Raw genomic sequence first — 18,898 nt, 5'->3', positions numbered from 1 at the left:
CCAAGTCCTCAACTCCAGGGTCACTTGGAAACTGATTCCACTCCCCCACCACCACCCTGCCACACACATACGCTGACTAAACAAGTCTGGGCACAGCCCAGATGTCGGAATCTTTTAAAGCTCCAAATGAATTCTAGCATGGAGGCAAGGCTGAGAGTCAAGTCACCGCTAGAAATGCTATCAAACTTACTAACACTGCTGAAAAAACACTAACAGGGTGTTTCTTCTTTGGTTTTTGGATTTCTTTTTTCAATGCTAGTTGAAAAAAGCTAACAGTATCTTGGTATGCTAGGATACCAGCAGTTTGTAAAAGCAAGGCTTAAAAAAATATTTGAATAACCAGAACAAATGGATAAGGGAGGGATTGAGAGAGGAAGGAGGAAAAATAAAAATAACAATGCAAAAATGGCAAAAGAACTCAACAAAAGGCATTTACAGGGAAGGAAGCCCCAGAGGCCTATGATCGTGTGACAACACGCTCAATTTCATCAGGAATTGCGGAACTGCAAATTAAAACCACATCAAACTATGGTGCCACTGCCTCCTAACTTGGGACAATTAGAAGAAGAGTGTGCTGACATGGAATGGTGGTGGAAGGCTCACAGCCCAGCTCCCACACTCCATGGCCTCCACGAGCACTCAACACAATCTGGTGACACTGACACAGCCATGGCCTCAACCAGCAGCTCCATTCTCAGCAGTATACCCATCCACACAAGTCTCTCCACCTGCCCGCAGACGGCCCAGGAATCGCCCATGAGGGAACCAGATGCCCGGCAGCAGGTGGCAGGATTTACCTATCAGAAAACAGTTGCATATTGGATACAATCCCTATTTAAATCTTAGAAGGACTGTTTTGGTTTTTTTTTTTAATAGACTTTGACAAGCTGATCCTAAAATTCACATAAAAATGCAAGGAACCCAAAACAAGCAAAACCATTTGGACAAAGAACAAAGATTAGAAGACTTACAACCTATTTTCAAAATTTCCTATAATGCTACAGCAACCGAGACCATGTGCAAGTGGCGCAAGGACTAGCTTACAGAACAATGGGAGTAACGCTGAGTCCAGAGATAAGCCTGGGCATCGTGGATTTTTTCAGACTGGTGCTGAGGATGGAACCCCAGGGCTCTGTACATGCCAGGCAAGCATTCTACCCACAAAGCTACATCCCCAGCCTTTGGTTTTTTAGAAGCTCAGGCTGATCTTGAATTTGTAATTCTCCTGCCTCAGTCTCCCTGGTGCTGGGATTACAGACATGTACCACCACACCCTGCTCCAAAATCACTGAATTACACATTTACAATGGAAGGGCATCTATCTGTCTACCTACCTACCTATCTTACAGTGCTAGGGATCAAACCCAGGGACTCCTGCATGCCAGGCAAAGGCTCTATCCCCAGGGAGCTTTTTTGATATGTAAAACACACTTCAATAAAGCTTCCAACCCCTCCCCCTCCCCCAAAAAGAAAGCCCCTGCTACAGAGCAAATGAGGTGACCTGTGCTGGTGTCCCCATCCCTGCACCTTTGTGATCTCTGCAGCCATTAAAGTACTGGAGAATTGCTACTACTAACCAGGTACTATTCAGACACTGTCTTGATCTCTTTGTTTGAGAAGACACAAGTTAAATCTCCTCCTGATGTAAAACTCTAAGCAGTGGGAGCATAAGCATACAAGGAGAGCTGCTGCAGGGCAAACATCCTGAAGCATGTGAACTTTCTGAGCTGCTTACTTGAGCCACCCTGGTGTGCACACAGGAGGAGAGACCTGCTGTCAGGAGTATTTGCTTTGTAAACTAACAACAGGGCTGGAAGAGAAATGGGCTCAGGTTTATATTCTACGAAACACACACACACAGAGGAAAACCCCAAATACCCCACCTTACAAGACAGCACCTCAAAATACTTCAAGGGTCTGTGCAAAGACCCTGAGTCTCCTAACCATTTCTCACAAGAAGCAGCAAGAAGACAAGTACCACATTAATGACAACAAATGAGAATGAAGCTGTCCTGAGCTAAAACAGCTGTTCAAAATCCTTCCACTCTGCTCTGAAAATGGCAACACATGAATCACCCAACAGTGAACTTCTGAGCATTTTTTACTATGGGCAGGTGAGCTTTAGGAACAAAAACCAAAATGAGCTGTTTTCCTTGCAGGACTTGCTCTAAGAGTGCCACGGAGCAGAAAGTTCATCAATAAAGAGGAGTCAATGATGCATTTCTAACAGTAGAGACATGGTTTCTTTACCACAAAATTACATGAAATATCTTAAAAACGCATCTGTCAAGCCAGATGTGGTGGCTCCCTCCTGTAATCTTAGCTACTTGGAGGCTGAGATCAGTAGGATCGCAGTTGGAAGCCAGCCCAGGCAAAAAGTTCTTGAGACTTCATCTCAACCAGTAACTGGGTGCAGTGGCACATGCCTGTCCTTCCAGCTCAGTGCGAGGGTAAGGTCGGGAGGATAATCTGGGCAAAAATTTCACAAGGCCCCACTTCAACAGAAAAAGCTGGGTGTGATGGTGTGTGCCTGTAATCCCAGCTGTGGCAGGAAACACCTCCTATTTAATAGGAAGACAGTGGTCTAAGCCAGCCTAGGCAAAAGTGAGACCCTCCCAAAAATAACCAGAGCAAAGAAAGGGCTGGAGGTGTGGCTCAAGCAGTAGAGCGCCTGCCTAGCAAGGGCAAAGACGTGAGTTCAAAACCTAGTTCTGCCAAAAAAAAAAAAAAAAAAAAAAAAAAAAAACATGTATCAGAGGCATGCAACACTGATCCCAAAGTTACCAGACCAATCTGGCAAAGCCCTGGGGACTGCACTAACCATGAGTGTGTCAGTGATGACACACAGGCCACTGCACTGCACAGCTACAGGAGACCATGAATTCCATAGTCTGGGGTCAAGGCCACTTCTTGGAATTGTACAGTGCACAACCTGTGCAGCTGTACGCAGCCATCTCATAAATGTTGTCATCCACAACCACAACATTTCACAGGGAGTGTCAAATGGGAAAGAGGAATGAGTAAGGGCAGAACCCTGAAGGCCAGCCTCTACAAACCCAAATTACACATTTTACAAAGGAAACTGTAGTGGGGTGGGGGGGGGTAAGAAACCCTAATGACTTCACGCGGACCTGGATCACAATCTTCAGAGCCTTCACTTTCTGGTCTGAGGCCCAGGCGTCCTTCAGCGACTGGTTGAGCTCCTCTATGCGGTTCACGTAGTCCTGCTGTGTCAGGTTCAGCAGCTCCTTCTGGGATCCCTGTGGGAAGAAGGCAGAGATGTGGCCCCATGCAGAACCACCTCTAAACACCCCTCAAGACTGATGGTTCTGGGTTTTCTACCCAAGATGAGTCAGGCTTGAGCCACCCCAACTCTGCCACCACCATGCAGCTGACTGAGTGGGCACTGTCCCCAAGCTCCCTGAGCAGGGTACCAGGACCCACTGGCTCACTGCACTGTGCTGGGCTTGGTCCTCAAAGCTCCGGTAGAGACGGGTTTGCCCAAGATGCCCAGCAAAACCATGTTCTGTGTGCACTGATGCAGCAGGTGGTACCGCAGGCAGATAGACATCCACACAAACCAGGACAGACACTTCAGAGGAGTTGCGCACAGTGGCACATGCCTGTACTCCCAGCTACCCAGGAGGCTGAGGCAGGAAGACTGTGAGTTCAATGCCAGCTTGGGCAAGGTAGCCAGACCCTATCTCAAAGTAAAAAAAAACAAAACTTGGGTGGAAAGACGATTGTTTGAGACACAAATCATAGGGCACTGAAGTGAGGTGCCACTGAAAAGAGAGCAGACTGTTTCCTGTACCACTAGGAAGAAAAATACACTGTTCACTGCCATGCACCAAGCAAGGGACACAACCCAGAGAAACTCAAATGTGAGGGTGAAGGGGTTCATCTAGAGCGAGAGAGAAGTGGGAGCAAATAATGGACTACAGATTAGGAGGTCAGGAAAGGCTTCCTGGAGGAGGTGATGCTGAGACGAAGCTCAGAGGAGCACAGCATTAACTGGTCCCTCACTGGAGCAGGGAGAGTGCTGGGCACAGAGGGGACATCAGCAAAGGCCACTGCAGAAGGGAACACAACCGTCCCCCGGGGGAAAATGGCAAAGGAGCAGAGGCCTGGTGTGGTCCCTGTACAGGTCCCCAACTGGCAGTAGGAAGCCACCCTCACCACTCACAGGAGGGAGGGCACACCGTGTGTGAGCAGAGCCCATCCTTTCTCATACAGACACTTTCGAAAGAAGGTTCAGGGAATTTGCACTGATCCCAATGGTCAGTGAGGTGAGAGGTAGGGACATCCCTGCCCTGTGTAGCAGAGGAGCCATGTGACTGGTTTAGTGATTGTGCTGGGAACAGAGCAGCTTGTGTCCCTTCTGGGGCTGTGGCAGGGGAAAACTACCCTCTCTTTAGCCCAGTTTGGAGGCAAATGAGATGGTGCTATGTCTGCCACCAGCACCGGGTGTGCACTGTGAGCAAGAAATACCTCTTTCCTTACATGAAATCACTGACTGCAGGGATTGGTTGTCACTACAGCACGGCCTAGCCTCATTCTTACTAATGTACATTGATCTGGAAGCCCAAGGCAGCCAGGGGCTGCACAGTCTGCAGGAAGAAAATGAAGGAGAACCAGAAAGGGTCAGCCATAACAGGTTGCACAGAGCCGAGCTCAGCTGTCGAGTTCCAGCCATCATGCCCTTCCAGTACAGCTCCCATTTCCACATGAGGCCAGTGCCAGTGACTATCACGGACTCAGACTGAAGAGCTCTGAAGAAAGTCCTTGGCCAAAGCCAGCTGATGTTGTGCAGCTCGAGCCCAAGTGTGCTACCTTGGGACTGGGAAGTAAGACATGGGACTGCTGGACTCTGCTGAGGACCCAGCAGCTCTGACTCAGGCCCTGTGCCAGGGGGTAGCATGGCCAAGGGTAGCTCCACTGCATGGCCCTCCTTGGCTTTCAACCCTACTCATTCTTTAACCCATTTTACAAAAGAGGGAAAGGTGAACACCCAAGGCCATGGTCAGTAGGCAGCCCAGCTATGGAGACGACAACAAATAGAGCACGTGCCCCACAATGGGTGCTGTTCTCTACTCTCTGTAATTCACCTTGTATAGACCCTGTGGTTAGGTACCTTTTACCTTCCCCACCTCACAGATAAGTAAACTGAGGCACAGAACAGTTAAAACACCTGACCCAAAGTTACAGAATTACACAATGCTGGAGCTGGGGTTCAAAGCCAGGCAGTCACCTCCAGTCATCTTACCCGCCATGCCACATGGCCTCTTGAAATAAGACTCCAAAGGACAAAGGCTGCTTACACCTGCATCCAGGGGCCAGGTAGTAATGCTAGGTTTACACATGCATCAGGACAGGTAGGACCACGGTCAAATGCAAGAACGTGGACCCACAGAAAAGCCAGGAGGCTGCATGTCTGTGAAGCTTGCGGGCTTCTACTAGCTGGCAAAGGAGCCACATGCTTTCAATGTGCAGGAGGTCAAGTAATGACTCCTGTGGGTCACATTGCAGCCATGTGTGACCTCTGTCTCCAGGTGCCATCTTTGTTCTACACGAGGCTGCTTCCTAGGGGTGACTCTAGTTGGTTTTTACTGTTTGATGCTGTCCCCGGGTGGCATCACAAAGAGAAAAGGCACCTCCAGAAAACCAGCCTGTCAGGCTCCAATCACTCAGCCATCTTTCTTTGAGTGGTCAGGCCCTCGGGAGGCCCGAGAGCAGTCTGCAGCTCAGCCTCAACCAGAAAGCAGCCACGGGGCTGACCTCACCAAGCAGGAGGACCGGAAGGCCTCAACCCCATGCGGTGCCACACTCAACAACTAGCTTCTCACCTCCTCGAAGTCGTCTAGCTCCTCCAACCGCGTCCGGACCTTCTCTGACATTGCGGACACTGTGGCCCCAGCTCTGCCTGCACAGAAGAATTAAGTCACACAGGTGGCTTTTTTTTCTTGCACCATATCCCCCTCCACCCCCATGGAAGGCAGCTTTCAGGATCTCTCAGTCTACACCTCATGATGAACGAAGTTGACAGATCTCATTACAGAAAGCTCTGACATTTTTAAAACACTTCCCAGTGGGACCAAAGTTGCATCAAGCACATCTCTCAGGAGCAGAGTGAGGTGCCGTTTGGTACTGATGAAACTGCTCTCTACCATTTGCTCACCCCTGGAGAAAGGCAGTCCAGGGAGGGACACCGAAATCCCGCCATGTAATTGTGTGCTGGGAACAAAGGACCTCTCGGGCTCCTCCTCAGTGTGGAACTGTCTCACCCTTACACCAACAGAACAGCCACCCCACTGTCTGCCAGAGGTGGAGCAGCGCCTTCAAAGCCGCTCTTCAAGCAAACAGGACCAGCTGTTATTCTATCCAGCATCTGTCAACACAGTCTTGCCATGAGCAGGGATGGTGGGCGGAGATGAAGAAGACTCCAGGCCGCAGGGCCACCTCCACCTTCTGGAACCCTTCCCCATCTCAGCAGGGCTTTTACTCCCACTGTGAGATCTACATGGCTCACACCAACCCCTTGCTCCTCCCTCCCAAATGGCTGCAGTCAGATCCTGAGCTCCCCACAGGCCACATGCTGAAGGTGTGGTCCCCAGCCCATGGCACTACTGGGAGCAGTGGAAGCTTCAGAAGGCAGGCCCCAGTGTGAGGAAATTAGGTCATTGGAACCCTGGGCTGTTCTTCTGTTTCCTGGCCACAAGGAGGTGAGCAACTGTCCTCAGCCACATGTTCCCACCAAAATGTCCTGGGCCGCCACAGGCCCAAAGCAGCAGGGTCAAGGGACCATGGATAAAGCCTCTGAAACCATGAGCCAAAACGAACTTTCCTCCTTTCAGGGATTACCTCAGGCATCGGTCACAGTGACAGACAGCCGGCTGACACACAAACCTGCTCTCAGACCCTGATGCTCATTCTCTGAAGGGCAGTGACCTCTCTGCTTTGCTGTAGACCCAGAAAATCTGTGACCCACAAACACCACGTGGGACATTGAATTGCCATCAACTACCATAGTAACGATCAAGTAGTTTATTTACTTTACCTCATTTCCACTTTTCCTTCATTTTGAACAGTAACCCACGTGCAACGTATGCCACGTACACTGTAACCAATAATTACAAACCCTCGAACCCCACCAGGGTTCTACTGCCCCGCTGCCTTCATTCCCCACGATGTTGCCCCCCGAAGTGACCTAGGCATGGCACACAGCTGTGGCTCACTGTTGTCACAGTCTTGTGTTTTCACTGTGTGGCTGCACTGCCGTTCTTCACTGCACTGTGGATGAAGTGGGGGTGGTCTCCTGGTCTGGGTGGGCTTCCACAGGGCGGTGCTTCTGCAGGAACCACTTAAGCATGTGCCTCAGTGCAGATTCAGATCCGAGCCAGGGCCTGAGTGTCCCCAGGTGATGTCAATGCTGCTGGTCCCTGAGCCACAACTTAAGAAACGTGGATCGAGGGCAGAACTGGAAAACCTTTTTTTTTTTTTTGGCAGCACTGGGGTTTGAACTCAGGGCCTCACACTTGCTAGGCAGGTGTTCTACCACCTGAGCCACTCCCTCTCCTTCTGTAAAAGGCTAGATACAAATATTTTAGGTTTGCAACTCAACTACTCTGTTGCAACCCGTATAGCACAAAAGTGGCCACAGACAATATGTAAATAAATCACTGTGCCTGTGATCCAATAAAACTTTATTTATAACAGGCAGTGAGATGGATTTGGCCTGCAAGATGTAGACTACAGCCCCTAGGCTAGGGTACATCCTAGTGGTGGAACTGCTGATCAAAGGGCTGGCTCCTTGTCTTAATCTCTCCAGACCACCGTGACAAACTACATAGTAAGTAGCTTGTGAACAACAGCACCTCTTCTCATAGCTCTGGAACCTGGACAGCAGTGCAGGCTCGGGTGTGCACAGGCTGGATACAGCCTTCTCACTGTATCGTTCCCGTGGGCCTCTTCTGCAAAGGTGCTAATCCCATCCACTTGAACTCCATCCTCATGACCTAATCGTCCCTTGAAGTCCCCACCTCCTAGCACCTTAGGGATCGGGGTTTCCAGAGTGTTCAGGGGACACAAACATCACACCACACACAGCGCCTGTGTTCATATTTAATGAACACACTTGACACAGTGCTGTGCCTTGTCACACCCCAGCTGGCAGGCGGGACAGTTCCTACTCCACCCTCTCACCCAGAGTGCCATCTCAACCGTGTGATCTTTCCAAGCATAATTCACTTTGTGTGACGCCCCTAACAAAGGTGTCCAAACTCTCAGGATTTCTGTGTGCTGCCTCAATCTGTAGAGAATGGGGTGGGAAGGCAGACTTATCAGTGAGATGCACATAAGCCACAGACAGCTGTGGCTGCACCGCAGAGGACAGAACCTATGTTGGCTGCTCCCGAGCCACCTGGCAGCTTCAAAAACGAATTCTGGAGATCCATCCTACAAGACAAACTCAGCAAGCACCGTGGGACACCCTGGTCCTGAGTTTCTCACTAAGCATGCAACCCCTCAGCAGCATGTCTGAATTTTCACAAAGGACAGAGACATAAGGCAAAGCAAAGAGTCTAAAGTAGCCACGAGCTGGTGGGAGAAGCATTCTCCTCTGTGTCCCCAAAATCAAATAGGACACTTCTCTTATACTCTTTGGAAGCTCTTTGGTCTGTGTTCACACTCTCAGTATGTATCTTTGTTTTATGTCTATCCACAATCTTAGACCTTTCACCTGAATTAAAAATCAGGACTGCATAAAACCAACTTTTTCCTTATATATAATTATATAGAAGGCAGTGGTGGAACTTTCCAATCAAAACAAGAACAAAAACTCATCTTACCTTTTTCGGATCCCATAAACAGATTCTGCAGAGACAAAAAAAATCCATTAATATTTTTACAATCTAAGGCCACATGGCCACTGTTTCCCAACAAAGCCATTTCTGTAGCTAAATGAGAGACAGAAGTATATATTCTCTAAAAGTCACTGGAGATTCAATTTCAGTGCTCTCCAAGTGAGTCAACAAATACCAAAATTTCAGATGTGACAGGGGGACATACATACAAGGGAACTATCTTTAATTTCTCTAAATCAGGGTTTCTCACCCTCTACACTACTGCCATTTGGGGCCACCTAGCTGTCATGGAACTGTCCTGTGCACTGTAGGATGTGTGACAGCGTCACTGGCCTCCACCCACTAGATACCAGGGGCACCCCGAGCTATGACAACCACAGTGTCTCCAAATGATCCTTAGGGGGCACAATTACTCAAGCTTGAGAATCACTGCTCTGATTTAACTCTATGTGTTCAGAAAATAAAAAATAAAAACATTTAAATAGTCCAAGAATTCTGCTCACCATGCCCTGCAGGAAGGTGAAGATGGACAGAGTCCATTTCCCAGCCTGCCTTGCAGCCATGTGCCATCCACAACCCCAAGTGGCAGAGCGCCTGCCTAGCTAGCATGAAGCTCTGAGTTCAAACCCTGGTGCCAAAAAAAGGACAAACAGCACTGCTGAGGGTCTCCAGGAGGTCCTCTTAATGGAAGGGCTATGTCATTCTTTCCCTCTTCTATCAACTTCAGCAAAGCAGCAAGATGGAAACTGCTGGAACCCTGACCCTGGAGCTGCCACCCCAACCCCAGATCACGCACCCTTGGGCTCTTCTCTGAATGAGGAGAGACACAGGGCGCTCTTGGTACCAGCGTTAGGGAGGCTCTGGTTATAAATGAGGCTGGCCCTAACCAGCCCAGGCACCAACCTGCTTCCCTGGGCCCTTCCTCACTTGAACAACTCACCTCGTACCGTGGGCATGCCCCAGACTTAGGCCAACTGCTTCCCCGAAGGGTCACCCCAAGAAATGGCATGTGCCCAGCCCTAAGACGAAACCATGCTGAGCAGCGCCCTGTCCCCCTCCAGCAGGGCACTCTCCTCTCTTCACACTCGCCCTCCCTGCAGGGGGACTCTGGAACCAAGTTCTTCACAGAAATGGGCCACATCCAATTCCTGGCACATTTTTGCTTTTCAGAAACCAATCAGCACATTTTCTCCTGACTAACATTGGCATAGGTATGCAAAGGGAAACAGAGCCCAGAGCTGAGGCAAAGGCCATCACTGCGAGCACCACAGCCAAGCTGGTTACTCACAATGGAGAGTCGCTCCGTGGTCGTGTACCGGGCGAGGATCTCCCCCCGCTTATTGGCCCAAGGCTCAAAATCCGATCCTACGGCAGTGTTACCATCCTTTTCCCGTTTCTTTCTGGAGCTGTCCTAAAGGAGGGCAAGACGACCCCTTCAGCAGTGTGTCATTCTAATCTTCAAACACAAGGTGTGAGCCAGGAACCAGCGGCTCACATCTGTAATCCCAGCTACCTGGGAAGCTTAAGATCAGGAGGATCAAAGTTTGATGCCAGCCTGGGCAAATAGTTTGCAAGCTCCCATTTCCAAAACAACCAGAGCAAAACGAACTGGAGGTGTGGCTCAAGCAGGAGAGCGCCTGCTTTGCAAGTGCAAAGCCCTGAGTTCAAACCCCAGTCCCACCAAAATAAATAAATAAATAAGGTGCGAGCAGATGGTAGACAGTCCCTCGCTGCAGTCAAACAGGCCTGTCTAAAAGTTCATCAAGAGGAGAAAAATTTTCAGGTCATTTCATGATAAATGGCCAAAAACCAAATAAAGAACGCTGGCGCTCAAGAATCAGGGGAGAAAAACTATCCACATGGCAGATGTGAAGCGACTGCTAGCAGCAGGCCGCAGGAAGCAGGCAGGCCTCAGGCTTGCTGGTGGGGTACAGGCCGCAAGGCCTCGGTGGAGGATGAGGTGATCTCATTGAATCCTCTGCCTCCTGCAGAGACCTCAAGCACCCAGATGGACGGCTGTGTACGGGGCCTGGTGCACCGCTGTGTATACTGCAAAACCCCAGGGCCATCTGCGAGTGTATCAGCAGAACAGCCAATGAAAGAGTGCCACAGCCATTCCACGTGACAAGGTGGTTTTCCCTGTAGTATCAAGGAACATTTCCCAAGACACACTGTCAAGTGAAAAAAAAATTTTAAAAAGGGGGGTGGGGGACAGAAAATAGGTTGATTTGTGTAAAAAGTAAAAACTGTATGAAGTGACGGCTGAGAGGCTGGACTCTGAAAACACTGGCCAGGCCTGAGGGTGGCGTGGAGGCGGCCTGCCCTCTCTGTCCCTCCACGTACCCTCCATAAATGAGGGTCATGCCTACTCACAGGCAGCATGAGAACTAAACACAACATGCACTAGGAAGATGCCTGTGGTGCAGTGAGCGGACAGCGCTGTTATTTAAACGTGAGCAGGAGGGAGACAACTTAGATGTCACTGTCACAGACACCTGTAATAAGGCAGAGAGAAAGCCGCGAAAGGACATGCAGTCCACCAATGGCAATGATGAGCCTAGGATGGACAACGGGACAAGGAGGCTGCTCTGCAGAACGGCAGTGCTTGCATTTTTCATTTGGACACTTTTCAAGAGTCTTATGTAATCACAGAGAACCATCAAAATGAAATTCTGGCTGAGGCGTGGCTCAGTGACAGCACTTGCCTGACATGCACAGGGCCCTGGGGTTGACACCCAAAACCAGGGGGAAAAGTATGAAATGAAAATAAAGAGCTGGGCGCCATGCCTGTTATCCTAGCTACTCAGGAGGATCAAGGTTCGAAGCCAGCCAGGGCAAATGGTTCCACGATGCCCTATCTTGAAAAAACCCATCATCACAAAAAGGGACTGGCAGAGTGGCTCAAGGTGTAGGCCCTGAGTTCAAACCCCAGTACTGAGAAAAGAAAAGAAAGAATGCAGTTTAAGATGCTTCAAAATAAGGAAAGAAACGTGCAAGATCTGCCCCAGCCTCACAAGGGTGACACCCTCCTCTTTGGGTAGGACTGTGGGGACACTGGGGTGACTGATCTATCACAAGCAGAACACCCAGGCATTATCTGTGCAACTTAAAAACACCAAGGAACAGAAAGCCGCCCCCACCCTGCACCCATTACCGTGGCTGCTGCCATGGCTGCAGGGTCGAGGGTGGCTGCGAACAGGGACAGGGGGTCAGTGCCATCAAGGATACTGCTCAGCGGGTCCGCCACAGAGCTGGAGGAGGAACACGTGGAGGATGTGCTTCCTTTCCGGTTCACCTTCTTGGTTTTTGACTCTGTGACCTGCAGGGAAAGTTTGTGGAAGTACAACAGAGTCCCTGAGACCTCCCCCTATGGGACCCTCACTGGGCCCCTTCCTGTCATCTGGGAAGCTGGACTGACCATTTGCTCAGCAGTCTGCAGGGGATACTCATTTTTAATGACAGACTGACATGACACAGACTCACGGCCATGGAGTCAGTGAAGGCAGGAAGTTAGTTGGGAAGTGTCTGAAGAATTATTTGGGAGGCCACTGGACTGTGACAGCTCCATAGCCCTGCGTTTCCTAGTGCACAAAGCAAAACAAAACCCAAGTCCTGGTCAACAGTAAAGAAAACGAAGCTAAACCGATGAGCAGTCATCACCACCCTTACCTGGGGATCAGCCATCAGAACCAAACCTTCAAGGAGGCAAGTCCTGCTCTAGTCGGTCCAAGTCTCCCACGGCCTCTTGTCAGAGACCTGAGCTGCCCGTGCCTGGTGCTGCCCAGTCCACGGGTCCCTAGGGCTCAAACACCCACTAAACTGAGAGACAGGGCCACTGAGGTTCAGAGTAAGAAATGCATGTCTGCCCCTGGCTCCTGATGCACACAGAGCACCCAAGCCTTGGAACTCCTGGTGACAGGAGCACCCTTTGTTCTGCTCCTGGATGTGGCTGTCACTAGAAAGACAAACCATGATTAGAGGCTGGAACTGTCAGCCTCACCCCCATCCTCCAGGGAGGGGAGGCACAGGAGACCAAGCAATAAACCCATTGTGCCTGTCATGGGGCCTCCATGAAAACCTCAAACGAAGGCCCTGGGTTCCATCCCCAGCACCACAGAAAACAAAACAAAACCCTGCACCTGTTGTGACAGATGCAGAACGTGGGAGTTAGAAGGACACATGCAGGTTCTATGCAAACACACACACACACATAGGCTTTGGTGTCTACGGGGGTCCTGGAGTCAATCCTGAGGACACCAAGGGATAGGGGACAACTGTACTTGCTAATTCAAGGGCTAATCCAGCAGAGAGGACCATCTGTGTCTTGCCTGCTTCTGTTTTGCATTTTAGACAGGAGTGCCACCTCTGGGGCTACAGTGACCCTTGATTCTCAATGTTGCACACAGGAAGATCAAGAAGCAAGTCACACTTTGTGACACATCCCAGTCAGGAGCAGCCATCGCTGGCCACCAGGGCCTGAGGATAGGAGAGGACAGGGAGTAGACACAGTGCTGGAAACACTCCTGTCACAGAGGAAGGGCAGGGGCCTGGGTGAAGTGAAAAAGAGCCAGGAAGTCGCTTGTGGTCCCTGGGGTCAGGCGGCCTTGGGGTTCGGAGACTCACAGTGATGGGCTTCAGGGGGTGGTAATCGCCACACTCCAACTGCACGGCCTCCAGCCGGCACGACGCGAACTCCGCCTTGTAGTTCCGGTTCCGGGAGCGCCTGGAAGGCAACACAGTCGCTGGTCAGTGACCCACCGCCCGCAAGGCCAGCCAGAAACATCACAGCAAAGGGAAAGCTGTTTTAATCTGGGTCTTCTTTTCTTTTCTTTTTTTTTTTTTGGTAGCACTGGGGTTTGAACTCAGGGCTTTATACTTGCTAGGCAGGCCTCTATCACTTGAGCTACTCCACCAGCCCTTTTTGCTTTAGTTATTTTTCAGACAGTTTCATGTTTTACCCAGCCAGCTCTGAACTGCAACTCTCCTACCTACGACACTGGGATTACAGATCTACGCCACTATGTCCAACTCATTTGTTGAGATGGGATCTCACTTTCTGCCCTAGCTGTCCTTGAACCATGATTCTCCATATCACTGCCTCCCAAGTTAACTGTGATTACAGGCAGGAGCAATCACACCCAGGAGTGTTTTTGTCTGTTTCAAGGTACAAGAACAGCCAAGGCATGGTGGGTTTGGGGGTGCAGGCACAAAACCAAGGGACACTCATTATGAGTCTGCTTTCCTGACAGCATGTCCTCCCTGCACATTTGCTGACTGTGGGGATGCAGGGTGGAGGCAGGGCAGCCACAGCCTGAAGGAGGCTCCCCAGGGTGCTGAGGAGGGGAGGAGGGAGAGGGGCAGCAGGACTGAAGCTGAAACTCCTCCTGCAGAGTCCCCCAGCAGCCTGCCCTCAGCAGGAATCCAGCCAGGTGGGCTTGGCCAGAGTCATCCCCCCCTTCCCCTTATGAAGTCCTACCCATTGGTGCCAGCAGCCGGGCCACACACCCCACTCAGCCTCCTTGCTGTGGGGGGCCAAGCCCCCTCCCCACAAAAGCCCCATTGCAGTAGTTCCCAAACACAGTCTGTCTGTGTTTTCTAGCAGGTGTCCAAAGACACATTCCAGACAAACAGCTTCTCTGTGCATGAGGGACAATTCCTGTTAACCCCCGCCCCATGGGGCCTCCGAGCCCCCACCCCATAGAGCCCAACACCACCAGCACAGGGAACACTAGCACCCAAGACGGACTGTGCCCAGCACCCCACCAACCCAGACATGCAGCCCAGCATGAAAGCACTGCGCTCCCGTGCGGTTTCACCTCCACAGTCCCCAAATAAACTGTGCTGGGCGTGCAGGAAGGTGGCTTGGCCTCCACACGGCAATTCAGCATCAGTCCCTCTGGTGAAGTCACCTGGGAATAGCCCCAGCCTCCATGGCTTGATTTACAAAATAAAGCCCAAAGAATAAGACATTTCAGAAAGTCAGTCACAGCCCAGATGGAGTGCAATCATGGAAGGCCACTTCTTTCTTTTCAAAGTACTCTAGACTATTATTTGTCAAGAAAAATAGAGTTAGCTGAGGAGGTAGCTCACTGTAATCCTGGCTACCTGGAAGGCTGAGATCAGGCTGAGGCCAGCCCGGGTAAAAAGTTCACGAGACCCTAGCTCAATCAACAGCTGGGTATGCTGGGGTGCACCTGTCACCCCAAACTACGTGAGAGATGGAGACTGAGAGGATCAAAGTTCAAAGCCAACTCAGACAAAAAAGTTCACAAGACCTCATCTCAACAGAAAAGGCTGGTGCGCATCCGTCATCCCAATAACACTGGTAAACAAAACAGGCAGATCGTCATCCAGGCTGGCCTGGGCAAAAAGAGACCTCTATCTCCAAAACAACCAGAGCAGAAAGGACTGGAGGTGTGGCTCGAGTGGTAGAGTGCCTGCCTAGTGAGCAAGAGGCCCTGAGTTCAAATCCCAGGGCCACCAAAATTGGAAAGAATTCTATTCTTCCGCTGAATGAATGCTTTTTAAGTTTGAGGAGGGGAGGTTTGAAAAAATACTGCTTTGGGAAATAATCTTTTTTAAAAAGCAAAGAAAACGCCTTCCCTGCCTGGAAGCCAGTGGCCAAGCACCGCATCTGACCTTCTGCCATTTGTCCCATTCAGGGGTGAGTGCTGCCTTATCACCTCTGGGTCTTGGCGAAGCTACAGCGGCCCCTGGTGGGCATCTTCTCACAACACCTCACTGGACCTTAAAGCCTGCACCTCCAGTAGCCAAAGGGCTGTCTGTCTGTCTGTATGTCTGGCCAGGGTTTCTCAGTGTGGTCCCCAACCCAGCCAGATCAGCCCACCCCAGACCTCAGAGCCTGCACTGAATAAAACCCCAGGGGGCTGAAATGCAGGCCGAGGGCCGAGGACTCCCTGGTTTAGAAGCACTCACCTTTGGTAATACGCACACGCAGAAATGTCACCGTGATTTACCAGACTCATGTCCTCAGGGCGGAAATCCCAGTGCCCACTGGTGCTTCTTGCTGGCTGTGTTGGCCACTGACCACGTGGTCTAACCACAGACAATTCCTCCCACTCCCTGAAACTCTGAAAAGGTACAAATCTGGCTCCAAAGGTGGCACTTGCAGGACTGGTCTAAGGTGGACAGACGTCCTCTACCTGTGGCCAGGCCATAATATTCCTGGAACACCAAGTGTGGGTGAAAGAAGCATTCTGGGGGAGACTTGGGGAGCCCTGGACAAGCAGCCAGGAGCTGGACACGAGGCCCGGCTGACCGCCTCTGAGGTCATAGAGTCCTCAGGGGCTGCCGGCTCCAAGTCAACTGTGGAATCTGCCTCATTTTGTACCTGTTACAGGGATCCAACAGGATGCCTTCGTTAGGCACTAGGCCCAGTAGGTGTGACCTTCAGGGCAGAAGCGCCTCCTCCATGCCGCTGTGCTTTCTCATCCCTTCCTCAGTTGCACTCCAGGCACTGGGCACAGGATGCACAACTCAGCCCCTTTCTCCCTCTCTTTGCCCCCCCCACTTAGGTTTGAACTCAGGGCCTCGAACTTGCTAGGGAGGGGCTCTAGCACTCAGTTCTCACCCCCAGCCCTTTTTGCTTTTAACTTATTTTTCACATGGGATCTTGTGATTTTGCCCAGGCCTGCTTTGTACCACGAGCCTCCTACGTCTGCCTCCAAAGTGGCTGGGATTACAAGTGTGCAGCACCACGCCTGGCCCTCGGTCCCTTTCATTGCAAAGGAGCAACAGGTTAGTGGGTTAAAGGATGAATGTGCACCACCATGCAAAGAAATGTTTAGTGCAAAGTCCCATTGGGACTGACACCGCCTTAGACACTAATAAGGCTGTGACATCTGCTTGTAACTTAAAATAAAAACATCAAGGGGAAAACCGTACTGAGACACCCTGAGATGCTGAGAGACCTGTCTTCCTGGATCCTCTTAATACAACCCCAGATAGGTTCACCGAAACCAGACGTGACTGGTGATGTCCCCAAAGCCACCAAGCCGCAGGGCCAGGTTAAAGGAAGCTCACGCCATGGCGGGCCTGGTGGCATCAGGTGCTGACCTCTTCTCCTGCAAGTGACCTTTTAAGAGTCGGCACGTGGCGGGAACAACCTGTGCACCCGTCCCACACCTGCAGCTGCCGCTGGCGTTCTGAGGCCCGGGACCGACAGTCTGCCTCTCGCTCGCTCCTCCATCACTCGATGACAGGTCCTCAACGCCACGCAAGGAGAAAGGTCAGAAACTATTGTCCCTGACGTGCACGGATCTCCGGTTCCCAAAGAATCCCACTGTCACCATCACACCCTGCTGCAGCCCGAAGGTCCCGGACCCCGGGCTGCTTCGGCCACAAGCGCTCCACAGGCCTGTCACCTGGCGCATGCCATTCCCTGCGGCTGCGAACTCCTATTCATCCCGCAAGACCCAGTTTAAGACTCTTTGAGTTTCCCCAGAGAACAAGTGGGCGCAGGGGGCAGGGGCCAGCGCAGGAGCTCCGGGGACACCGCGGGGGCAGCCCGGTGGCGGGAAGCGGTGGGGACACCGCTAGACCCCAGAGAGTGAGGGCGGACGCGCCGCAGGGACAGACAGTAGAGACAGCTCAGGGCGGCCCCTCCCCGAAGCACACCCACCCACCCAACGCTTCTTCCTTACCAGGGAAAGGCGGCCATCTTCACAGTCACATGACCGCTCGTGCAGGGGCCGCCGGCGCCCTTCCTCCCACCCAGACATGCCACGCCCCGCCCGACCGCCATGCTTGTAAAGGGCAGAGCCCAGGAAGCGCCTCCCGCCGGCGCCATGTTGGAAAAGGGCAGATGACGCCAAGCAAGTGCAGGCTTCTCCAGCCGTCGGCGCTATGTTTGTAAAGGGCAGGTGAAGCCCAGCGAGCCCGGGTTTTGTAGCCTGTTGACGCCATCATTGTAAAGGGCAGTGCTGCCAAGGGCCTTCCGCCGGCGCCATATTGAAGACGGGCAGGTGACACCAAGCGAGCGCAAGTTTCTCCAGCCGCCATGTTTGTGAGGGGCAGACACCGGAAGTCGCTCTCGCCGGCGCCATGATTGTGAAGGGCAGGTGCCGCCAAGCTAGCGCAGGTTTCTCCCGCCGTCTGCGCCATGTTTGTAAGGGGCAGATGCCGCGAGCAGTTCTCGCCCGCGCCGTGATGGTGAGGGGCACTGCTGAGCGGTTGGCGGCTCGGTCCGGGCGCCCGCAGAGCCTGGACGCAGAGGGTGGCAGCCTCGCGGTCCGCCAGCCCGGGGTTCCGCGGCAGCCCAGGCCGGGCGTCTGGCAGCTCTTCCCGCCTGGCGAAGCCGCGGTCGCGCGGATGTCCGTATGGAGCGCGGGCGCCGGGTTGCCGCTTCCTCCGGGCTGCGCCCCGCATCTCCGCGGGCAGAACCCTGGCTTTGGAAAGTGCCGGGAGCGGGGTTCGAACTGGGACCTCAAGCCATAGGCTCGGGCAGCAGGCGGGGCGGCGGCGTTCTCGCGAGTTCCGGGGCTGTGCGGGAAGCCTGGCTGTTGGTGTCCCCATCACCTGGTGCGGTGACAACTTTGTCACTGCCCTCCCTCAGCTAGAGAGGTGGGGCCCGAGGCACGCTGGCCGGGTGCGATAAAGCGGCGAAAAGGCAGTGCTGTCTCTTTCTAACTGGGGGCCGGGCGCCGTGGTCCATTGCTGCAATGCCAACTACTCAGGAAGCAGAGGCCGGGCAGGGTTCGGGGACAGACCTGGAAGACGTTAGTGAGACCCCATCCCAACCAACAAGCAGGGCGTGGGGCTTCGCACCTGCAATCCTGTGAGAGTCAACTGGAGTCAAGTCTTGTCTGTTAAAGGAGCCAGCCCCCCGCAACTGCTGCCGCCACGCTTTGTGGGGTCGAAGAGTTGTTTACCGCCAGGTGCCCTAATCCCCAACTGCTTGCTTAAAGATGAGTATTGTTTTCCCTGCTTCGAGCGCCCTTACCCCACGAGCCCCCTTTTCTAAGTAGCCAGCGGTGAAGACTGAGCCCAGGCCCGTGCGCCCGCCTGCCTGCCCTGCA

The 18,898-nt window shown here is 52.3% G+C and overlaps 1 protein-coding gene across 4 annotated transcripts in view; it reads right to left on the bottom strand.

Annotated features, from left to right (window-relative positions):
- The window catches only part of Vps35l (VPS35 endosomal protein sorting factor like), a 98,633-nt gene extending 81,002 nt beyond the window's left edge, over positions 1 to 17,631 (bottom strand). For 2 of the 4 annotated variants that reach the window (XM_074059547.1, XM_074059546.1), the window contains exons 1-7: positions 17,525 to 17,630; positions 13,485 to 13,584; positions 12,016 to 12,180; positions 10,150 to 10,272; positions 8,847 to 8,871; positions 5,847 to 5,923; positions 3,132 to 3,260 (exon numbers count right to left, since the gene is read on the bottom strand). In XM_074059547.1, the coding sequence (XP_073915648.1) occupies positions 3,132 to 3,260; positions 5,847 to 5,923; positions 8,847 to 8,871; positions 10,150 to 10,272; positions 12,016 to 12,180; positions 13,485 to 13,584; positions 17,525 to 17,625 (720 nt within the window). In that variant the 5' untranslated portion in view covers positions 17,626 to 17,630. Of the gene's footprint in view, positions 1 to 3,131; positions 3,261 to 5,846; positions 5,924 to 8,846; positions 8,872 to 10,149; positions 10,273 to 12,015; positions 12,181 to 13,484; positions 13,585 to 17,524 lie in introns of all 4 variants that reach the window. The other 2 variants (XR_012443190.1, XM_074059548.1) reach the window with 2 other exon arrangements.
- Between the last annotated feature and the right edge of the window lie 1,267 nt (positions 17,632 to 18,898).

The sequence above is a fragment of the Castor canadensis genome, chromosome 17, assembly GCF_047511655.1.
Source record: "Castor canadensis chromosome 17, mCasCan1.hap1v2, whole genome shotgun sequence".
NCBI classification, from domain to species: Eukaryota; Metazoa; Chordata; class Mammalia; order Rodentia; family Castoridae; genus Castor; species Castor canadensis.
This window is presented reverse-complemented; position numbering and strand designations above follow the sequence as displayed.